Source organism: Populus euphratica, unplaced genomic scaffold (assembly GCF_000495115.2).
Source record: "Populus euphratica unplaced genomic scaffold, PopEup_1.0 scaffold97.1, whole genome shotgun sequence".
Taxonomy (NCBI): Eukaryota; Viridiplantae; Streptophyta; class Magnoliopsida; order Malpighiales; family Salicaceae; genus Populus; species Populus euphratica.
In genome coordinates, this window is record NW_011499981.1 from 469655 (window position 1) to 480637 (window position 10983).

At 31.1% G+C, this 10983-nt stretch overlaps 1 protein-coding gene across 1 annotated transcript; it reads right to left on the minus strand.

Moving 5' to 3' along the window:
* Positions 1 to 685: 685 nt before the first annotated feature.
* LOC105139794 (ATPase family AAA domain-containing protein 1-B) lies at positions 686 to 4908 on the minus strand. Its single transcript, XM_011046400.1, has 5 exons — positions 4439 to 4908; positions 2850 to 3150; positions 2003 to 2161; positions 1559 to 1854; positions 686 to 1133 (listed from the first exon to the last, which is right to left on the minus strand). The coding sequence occupies exons 1-5, from the start codon at positions 4634 to 4636 to the stop codon at positions 915 to 917; spliced, it is 1173 nt and encodes a 390-aa protein (XP_011044702.1). The 5' UTR covers positions 4637 to 4908; the 3' UTR covers positions 686 to 914.
* Between the last annotated feature and the right edge of the window lie 6075 nt (positions 4909 to 10983).

Genomic DNA, 10983 nt, shown 5'->3' on the forward strand with positions numbered 1-10983 from the left:
AATCTCACACGAAAGAAATTTCTCATAAGCATGGATGTCATGATTAGAGTCTAACACATACTTTAATTTGAAAATACCTTAACCTTGGCGTATCCAAATGATATCTCACGTGTGCAAACAAATGGTTTAAGTATCAAAATAATGCCTTTAACTATGGTTGGCCACAGACAAACAGGCCTTAAGCCATACAGGAATTTTCTCATAACCAAGAATTTAAAGAAAAACAACTGGAAATTAGTTCGATTCCAGAAGCCAATCTGCAAGACCAACTTCTACAGTAGTAAATGCTTTTCTAGTGCAGCTTTAGGAGCGCAAAATTTAGACACTTTAGAAAGATAAGTTGGAAAATCTAAAGCCACAAGAAAAACCATATGCTAAATGAAGCATGAATGATCATATTCCAAAAGAACAACACTCAATGACAGATTCTGTTCTTACAACTGCAGCAATATTTGCAAGAAGGATACATGCTTAATTATGACAATTTGAAAGACATGACTGTCTATTCAAGAGAGTAATAGACCGATACCAAAAGGGATGAACAATGTTCCAGAACTGCTAGATCAAAATTGATATTCTAAAAGACACCCAAAACCTTCAACAAAATAAGCATCGTTGACTGACAAGTTTATCTCTACAAAAGAGGGGCATTCCTTAAGCGCAGAGAGAGAGGGAGTGAGATGCATATTGAAACCATGTCAAGAGCTCCATGCCAAAACAAAATCTGCAATTCTGACAATAAAACATATGTCGAGTGGCTTAAAATCAATAGCTTTGGCGGTCAGTTGCATAGAAACAACATATTAAATGTAGAATATTTCATTGGAGAAACATTAAAATAAGTTAAGATACAATTTCTCTTCGCCTGATAATTTTAAAAAACCAGATTGCTCCAAGCAAGAGAGATGAATATTTCAAGTGTCCTGGTTATCATGGGGCTGGAGATTCAAGATTTGAGAAACCATGAGCTTAGAGAGCTCATTAATTGTGGCCTGAACCTGATAATCATCTGACTGCCTTGGCCACCCAGGTGATTGTGAGCTTGACCTACTGTACTCATTTGCTGCAACCCCAGTCTTAGTTGAAGTGGCAAGAACTCTCTGCAAGTCTGCCTGGGACAATGGCCTTGGTGCCTGAGATAGAGTCACAATGAAGAAACTCAGTAAGGGTTCAAGAATCCAACAGCAAGCTGATACAATAGAAAGATACAATTCTTGAAGAGAATATTTTTGACACCAATAGCTATCCGTTGTAGGTTCAAAAAACACTTTGTTTAATTCCTTCTAGTTCTCACAAGGAACCATATTATGGTCTCTCCCTTGCAATGGAAGCCATTGATTTTGGATAGTGCACAGCAGGCAACCAAACCATAACTTTGCCATGATAGGCTCAAGCTTGTATAGGATTTCTATGCTAATATTACATATCAGTAAAAGTACCTTGAAGAATTAGCTGTGAGTATAATAATTTGCAGCCGGGAACAATATTATTCAATATATGGTAAAATAACTGTAGGAAGTTAAATTGTGGAATAACACAGTGATAAATATATACTTACACTAGATTTTTTCCCCTTCTTCTCCTCATCCAATAGTTCCCTAATAGGAAAATAAGCTGCTTTCTTGCAAAGTTCAAGAAGATCTGAACCAGTGTAGCCCTCACACAAACTTGCTATGTAGTTGAAGTCAATGCTGTTTTCAATCTTCTCCCCTTTCAAAACAACCTTCAGGATCTCAGCCCTCTCTCTTTCATCAGGCATCCCAATCTCAAAGGCCTGAGGAAGACGCCGGAGGATTGCTTCATCAAGTTCTGAAGGACGGTTGGTTGCAGCAAGTACCATCACTTGTGCATTCTCTGTAAGAATATAATCACCAAATCAGCCCAGGCCAAACCCATGAATAAATTACAGCAATTACACAAATCATAGATATAACACATACTAGCAAGTCACTGCACAAAAAGAATACACAAATGTAGCACTTGTTTCAAGTGAAAGACTCACGATCTGTAGTAAACCCATCCCATAATGCCATGAACTCGGTCTTCATATTGGTTAATGCCTCGTGATCTGTAGTACGACGCTGGCCCAGAAAACTGTCGACCTCGTCAATAAATATAATAGCAGGCTGGAGTTTATAAGCCAGGCTAAAAACAGCAGCAACTGAAACAATAATCAGATTATGAAAACTTTGATAGAAGGAACGAAAAAGCAACTATGCAAACTAGTTACTTCTAAATCTATTTCTAGTCAGCACAAAACCAACAATACTTGCAAACTACAGAGAAGAAGAGATGGTTCAACACAAATCTGTAGTTGCAAAATACTGTAATGATCACTTTCACAATTGACAGAATATATGCGATTCAGTGTCCTGATTCAGGATATAGAGAAATACTACATAACAACAAAAATACCAATATTGTAATCATTTGACAATCTTGATCATCAGACTAAAAGATCCAGCATATAAGCAAACTACAGTGCTCATTTTCTTTAAGTTAATCGAGCATCTAACAAAATCATGCTGCCAACAAATATTTTTATCAAGTGGGATTTTACCAAAGAAAGTATATTAACACAATGTTTAGTTATTTTCTGACATTTAGCACAATTAATCTCATAAGGATAATAGAGGCATGTTCCATCTTAGTTATAAACAGCAAGGTCACAAAGTACTACCTCGCTTCCATTGTCAGAGAGAAACTAAATTTCATTCAGTATAATCAGGTGACCACAGCAAATTCTTGAATAAAAAGGCAATAATTTTAAATCATCATTAATTTTGCCAAGTGCAAGACAGAAACCTTGAAAATCCAAGACAGGCAATTCAAACACAATCTATACTCACCAAGCTTTTGTGCATCACCAAACCATTTGCTCATTAAATTAGAGATCCTCACATTTATGAAAACAGCTCCAGACTCTCTTGCAATAGCTTTGGCAAGCATGGTCTTTCCAGTGCCTGGTGGTCCATATAACAATACCCCCTTTTGTGGACCAAGAAGTTTCCCATGTGAAAAGAGTTCGGGTCTCCGCAGAGGAAGTATCACCAGTTCATACAAAGCTTGCTTGATAGATTCCAATCCTCCAATTGACCCAAATTCCACATCTATGTGATCAGGATTTATAACATCACATGCTATTACATCCTGTTCAAAATAAAAATACCCAATTGCCACAAATTAATAAACCACTGCACTGAACATGATCCTAAAGTCTCCATTCCAACCAAATATACTTTCAACATGAAAACATGACTACATTGAATAGTGTTTAGAGTATGAACTCAATTGTTACAAAGCAGTTTAACCTTCCACAACGCAATCACAAAAAAAAGGTTTCAAATTGAAAAGATAGTTTTTTTGGTGCTGACACCTCCAAATTTCATCAGGTATAAAAACAACTACTATCTATATTTGCCAATTAAAACCATCATATTGGTTCAGAACCAAGTCTTCAAATTTAATGTCTTCCAACTAAGAACCTGCCTCCAGTCAGTTCATGCCAGAGGCTATTACTGAAAATGGCAGGCACCAATATTAACATAGTATCACTTTCAAATATTTGGACTCACATGACTCTAAATTAATTTGGTGCCCTTAAGTTCACGAGATAGTAGTGACTCGTCTAATCTACTCAAGATGATGGATATTTTCATGTGTTCAGATGACATTAGAAACTCTCGTTATTTGTTGCATGAGAGCAGCCAACTAAGAATGGACCACCTATAAAACCAAATTATAGGTTTGAAGACACTAAGAGATATTATAACTGTCTATGGTTGTCTAAATAATAATAGTGGTACATCAACACCAGCCCAGAGCCCTAAACTCCAATGCACCCTTACAAAAGTTCAACACACAACTCAATCACAAATGAACTTAGTTTCTACTAACACAAACAAAAAAAGGCCATTCCCCCAGAAGAACTAGAAATTTAATCACATCCCATTCATCACAAGCAATCACTCCCTTGCATCCCGAAACTGATGTAAGCACCTATCTTCACTAAAACACCCAAATCCCCCAATCTCTATTCCTAAAATAAGCCACCAAACCACCCACATCCCTCATTGCAATATTAACCTCAACCCCGCCGTCACTGACAAAATTCAAAGTTTTTGCAGATGCATGACAGTTCAAGAATACTACATTCAATAGTACATAATAAAAACAAAACTTACATACTATTAACTAACCATATAATCCAAATTCAGAAAATTCTTCAAAACCCCATTAAAATAAACAAACCCTTCATTCCATTATCTGACCATATAATCCAAACACGCAAAATCTACCAAAAACCCAATAAACCAAAACAAGCCCTATATTCCATTATCCAACCCTACACCCAAAATTCACAAAACCCTCCAAAACCCAAATTAAAACTTGCAAAAAAATCCAAACTTTTCAACAAAAATAGAAACTTTGCACACACCTCATAAGGGTTTGTTTGGATAAGAGGACGACCCAAACGCTTAGCTATTTCCTTCTTATGTTCAAGGGCTTTCTTTGATGCTTCACGATTCGGGTCAAGATGTCGGAGCCCAGCAAACAATACCAAACAACTCAAAGCAGCACTAGCTGCATATAGCAGTAGCTCTTGCAAAAACTTGGTTTCTGATGAACCCCTCATTGATGATGTTAGGGTTTTCTGCGTAATAATTAATAAAGCAGGAAACTTTCTGTTTCTTTTGATTGAAGAGAATAAATAGAAAGAAAAAAAAAGGATGCCAGATTTATTGAAATTATGTTGTGTTTAATAGTGTTATGGTTTTTGGGTTTTGGGTTTTGGGAAGTCCTTGGGGAATAAGGAAGGTAGCGTGAGAGATGATTCTGGATTTTGTAATTATTTTTTAAGAGTCCGATGATGTCCTTAATTTTGGTGTTTTGTGGCTGGGGTGGGGATGGTCGGGTTGTGTTGTAAAAAGCAGTGGTGGCGGTGAGGGTGGTTAGGGTTTGGCCTGTTTTGGGTGGTGGAGAGTTGGGCTAGGAAAGGCCTGGCTCAATTTTGGGGTGAAGTTTTATTACAATAGAAAGCTCAGCCCTCTTTCTAATTCTAGGCCTAATGAAAGTTCCTTGGAAGCCTTATGAGTAGTGAAGTGAGGGAAAAAATAATTTTTTTCCATGTCAAAAATAATCTCAGGCCATATAGAGAAACAGAGAACAGTCTAAAGAGAGTGATTTTAAGACACAATGTCATAAAGGGATCTAAGTAAGATAAGATTAAGAGTAGAGGGAGCAAAATGAACTTTTAACTTGCCATGCACCTCTTAATGATTAAAACTTTTTTAGTTCCATTTCTTGCTTTCTTCACTTTATGCACTCACTCTCATGCCCACTTTCCTGAACTTTCCGTTTTTTCAGTCTTGGACTAGCATTTTTTTTAATCTTGGTTGTTGCATTGGAAAGCAAAATTATTATGTTTCGGGGCTTTTCTTGCATGCCTAGGTGGGTTTGCTTCTTTAGGTCATCTCATAGGTTTGGTAGAAGGTTTTGTTGTCGTTCTGTGGAAACTTTTATGCTTTTATTTCCATTTTTATAGATTCATAGGAATCATATACTATCGTAACTCATTTTTAAATTCCTGTATAAAAAATATAAAAAAAATCAAAAAGATATATATTTGAAAAAAATCAAAAAAATAAAAATAGTGCGAATAAGAGGCTGGAGTACCTAGAAAATGGTCAAAAATTGAAGCAAGAAAATTCAGTTTAAAAAAGAAAAATTTAAAATCACACTTTATGGAATCAATTAAATTTTATTGAAGATTTAATTGAATTTATGGAGGGTTTGATTGCAAGAAAAATTAATTTTGGAGTTAATTTGGACTTTAATTGAAAGAAATTAAAATTCTAGTGTCAAATTATAATTTTTTAGAGTTAACTTGGTCAAATTAAAAGATTAATTACATAAATATTGAAGCTTGATGGCCAATTGTCAAATTAAAGGATGAATTACATAAATATTGAAGCTTGATGGCCAATTAGGGACTTATTTGAAGAAATCCAAAATCAAGAACCAAACTGGAAAAGGCATATAGATAGAAAGGTTGTGATTAAAATCGAATCAGGAGCCAAATTGAAGAAATTATAAATTCATTACTCAATTAAGGGTCAAATTACACTAATACGAGACCAAGGACCAAAGTGAAAAGGACAACCAACTTCAGGGTCACTACTTGGAACCACAACCATCGCTGGCCATCACTAACAACCGAGGCTTCTCCAGGTCAGCCCTCCGCCTCTCTTACTTTTGTTTCTTCCATCACCATGCAGGATGTACACGGTGCGTGTCTCTGTAAACGAGGTAAAGCTGGTTATTGTGCTTATGCATTGTAACCACCTGATGTGGGTTGGGCTCAACCTAGCCCAGCCCCACGCCGTCCATGGATATTGGGCCGAGTCTAGTCCGGCCCAACAAAAAAATATGTTTAAAATTTTGCAATTTCAACACGTTTTATTTTACGCTATTTTGTTTAATATTGATATATATTTTACGTTGTAAAAATATGAATCCAATATTAAAATACCTAGTTTTCATCAAAATTTTCAAAAATACAAAAAAATAAAAAAATATTTTTACGCATACTGCTGAATGTCTCAAAGCTAAAAAAAAATTATATTGTGTTTTTCATACACTAAAAAATAATGTTTTAGTATGAATTTTGGCTTTAATAACCAGTTTATTAAAGTCAAGATAACATTGGCCAAAATATCAAAAAGAAAAAAAATTATTTTGTGTTGTTTTAGTATCAAGAATTATGAATTTATATGTAAAATGTATTCTCGATATTAAAAAGGTATTTTCTTTTGACGATATAGAACAGTTAGGTTTTGACCAGATAAGATAAGAATTTTTTTATAAAGAAGAAGACCAAATAAGATAAGAATTTTTTTATAAAGAAGAATTAATCTTAGATAGACAGGACCAATAATTAGAAATCATAACAAGACTTTAGATTTTATTAGATAATAAAACAATGCAGCTTACTTTAAGTAAGACATATTTAGGTTTCTTTACCCAACCAGTCTCCATACTTCATCTCTAGGACCAATTAGGGTTCTAATAACCAGAATATTAAGTGGTAACTTCCATTTCTTTTTTTCATGAAAAAGACAAGAATTCCTTATCTCACCATATTTTACTAGATAGATAAGCTATAAATATTTTTTTCCTCAACGATAGACGGTCGTCGCAACGCTACACATGTATGATATATGTTATTTTTTAAAATATTTTTTTCTTATAAATAAATTTAAAATAATATATTTTTTATTTTTAAAAATTTATTTTTGATGTCAACATAATAAAATAATTTAAAAACACTAAAAAAATTAATTTCAAACAAAAAAAATTCAAATTTCAATGAAAAGGGGCTTCAATCTCAATTTCAAGCATTGTCCTAGGTGTAACTAATCCACTATTAGCACTCGCCTCCTACTTGTCGAAGCATTTTTTTTTTGCACAACACCAAGAAATAATTTACAGGCATTGTTCTAGCTACAACATTCACAAAAATTAAGATTGTGTAATGACAAACAAATGTATTCATTTACTAACATAAGCAGAGAAACATATGTGTTAAAAAAAACTAGTTTTTTTTTAATGATATTCTTTCTCTAATTAAAATTTAAGTTGATCTGATATTAGGAATTATGATGTTTTTTTTTTAATATTGAAATAATAATATATTAAACTGATTTTAAATAATTTAGATTAACTGTTAAATTTATGATTCGAGTCATAGATATAATCACACTACACTAGCTTTGTGAACTAACTATCTTTTTCTTATTTTCTTTCACTATTGGGTTTTTTTTTTAGGCTCAAGTTGAATGAAGTTCAATATTAAATTGAAAAGTTATTAGAAAAATAAAAACTAAATTAAAAAAAATAAAGTTTAGGTTCAAAATTCAATTAAAAGATTATTATAAATTCATAAACTAAAATAAAAAAAAAAGTTTGATGCATGCATGATACAATTCAACGAAAGGAACATAACATTATGCTTTAGGTAGCATGGGAGGCTTGTATCGCTTGTAAAGACAAGTTTTTGTTTTTTTGTGTGTGTTATTAAAATTGTTACATGATTATCATTATGTTAAGGTAGCATGTGTCTAAAATGTAAGTATAATAATTCTAAAAAGTGTAACTTAATTGGTTAAATTTTAAATTTGTATTTGAAAGGTTTTTAATTCGAGTTTTATAAGTTTTAGAGCAACTAAAAATTTACATAGTTATTAATTTTAAAACTTATAAAATTAATTAAAAAAATATATAAATTGATATAAATATTTATATTAATAATAATAATAATAAATACAATTGCGGTGCGGCTCCTACTATCCTTTTTTTTTTCTTTTGTTTTCCTTGTTTTCTCTCTTTTTCCCTCGTTTCCTGCGCATGCTTCTCCTTGAATGAAAAAATTCTAATAGTTTGGAAGGGGCCTTGAAGGTGTGACTCTCTTCAACCGGTGACCCAGTTCAAGTATTACTTATTTCATTTTAAAAAAAATTATTTTAATTATTTTAAAGTAATTTAAAAACAAAAAAAAATTAAAAAATTCCGAAGCTGTCATTGTAGACTTGACTTTCATTGCTTGACAAATCCGAAACATAGAGAGGAGCAGCAGCCATTGAAAAACCATGCACCTTATAGTATTGATTTTCTATTTATTTTTCTCTAATTATATGAATTGTTAGATGCATGTATTCAATTATCTTTATAAAAAAAATTTATTTCTTAGTCATTAAATATATCAAAACTAAATCCTCTTCCCTCAAAACTTGAACAATTATTTATACTTACGTTGATGTATTTCTAATAAATTATTGTTTTATATCTTTTAAAAATCAAGATTTTAAATAATAATAATATAAGGAGTAAAACCATTCAATGCTACTGCAAATAATCTCTTAAAATCATCATTGTAATCATTAAAAAGAATAATTTTTATTATCATCAACCATATTGTTCACTGTTGACTTTTTAAAGGTATTTAAAAATATAATAATAGTTATTTTTAAAAATATTTTTGGTTTAAAAAAATATTGAAATAATATTTTTATTTAAAAAAATTATATTTAATATCAACACATCAAAACCATTTTAAAATATAAAAAAATAAATTTTACTTAATTCCTATTTAAAATACAATACCAAACAAGAATTTAAAACTAATAATTTTATTAATATTGTCCTTATTATTTTTAAAATGTTAAAATGACCAACGGCATGCAATAGCAAACTGGCTATAAATTAAACTTGAGGTTATAACCTAGTAAGAAAAGGAATTTGTTTTTTTTGTTTGCACTTGGATTAATTATTTTTATGTATGCATATTATCCCTGCAATGCTTTATTAATTTATTATATTTGTAAGATATTCAATAAATTCAATAATTAATTGTAATATATATAACTTGCCTGGATATCCTGGATTAAAAAAAAAAACTGGCTGTAAATTATTTTAGAGAAAATAAAAGAAAAGAGGAAAAGTTAAAAAAAAAAATTTAAAAAAAGTTGTTCAAGTGAACAGTCAAATTTGACCTTATACGTTAATAGATTTGACTTCCTAATTTATACCAAAAAATGACAAAGCCACGACCTGGTCTAAAAATCTCCAGGTCAATTACGGCATAGATAGATTTTCTCACCATGCACCTTATAGTATTGATTTTCTATTTATTTTTCTCTAATTATATGAATTGTTAGATGCATGTATTCAATTATCTTTATAAAAAAAATTTATTTCTTAGTCATTAAATATATCAAAACTAAATCCTCTTCCCTCAAACCTTGAACAATTATTTATACTTATGTTGATGTATTTCTAATAAATTATTGTTTTATATCTTTTAAAAATCAAGATTTTAAATAATAATAATATAAGGAGTAAAACCATTCAATGCTACTGCAAATAATCTCTTAAAATCATCATTGTAATCATTAAAAAGAATAATTTTTATTATCATCAACCATATTGTTCACTGTTGACTTTTTAAAGGTATTTAAAAATATAATAATAGTTATTTTTAAAAATATTTTTGGTTTTAAAAAATATTGAAATAATATTTTTATTTTAAAAAATTATATTTAATATCAACACATCAAAACCATTTTAAAATATAAAAAAATAAATTTTACTTAATTCCTATTTAAAATACAATACCAAACAAGAATTTAAAACTAATAATTTTATTAATATTGTCCTTATTATTTTTAAAATGTTAAAATGACCAACGGCATGCAATAGCAAACTGGCTATAAATTAAACTTGAGGTTATAACCTAGTAAGAAAAGGAATTTGTTTTTTTTGTTTGCACTTGGATTAATTATTTTTATGTATGCATATTATCCCTGCAATGCTTTATTAATTTATTATATTTGTAAGATATTCAATAAATTCAATAATTAATTGTAATATATATAACTTGCCTGGATATCCTGGATTAAAAAAAAAAACTGGCTGTAAATTATTTTAGAGAAAAGATAATGGACCTGCGTGGTAAGACAATTGTTACCATAAAATTATAAGGTAAAGTTGCCATAGTAGTTCAATGTCTACGGCATTGACCGACAATTGACAAAGATTTGATGGCCATAGCTTGTCTTGTTTTGTATCCATGGGCGTGTGAGGTTTGCTGCTGCGAACAGCCACTGGTTTTGCCAGGTGACTCTGTGAGCTCATAGTGTTTCTTCCATGGCAGCCACTGGTTTTATGTTTTGACCTTGACCAGTTGGCATGTTTCCATCCTCATCTTCCTTGGAGGAGCGCGACTTCTTCTGTGGGTTTGGACAAACTTTTTGTTGGTCGATTTTTCTTTTTTCTATCAGTTTTCATGAATAGAAATTATTGTTTATATCAGTTTTTTATGTATTTTTTTTTAATTTCTGAAAATAAGATGATAATTTGAGAAAGAAAATCTGGATCAAGTTTATCATATCTTGGTTCAGTATTTGGATGATGAAATTAACTTAT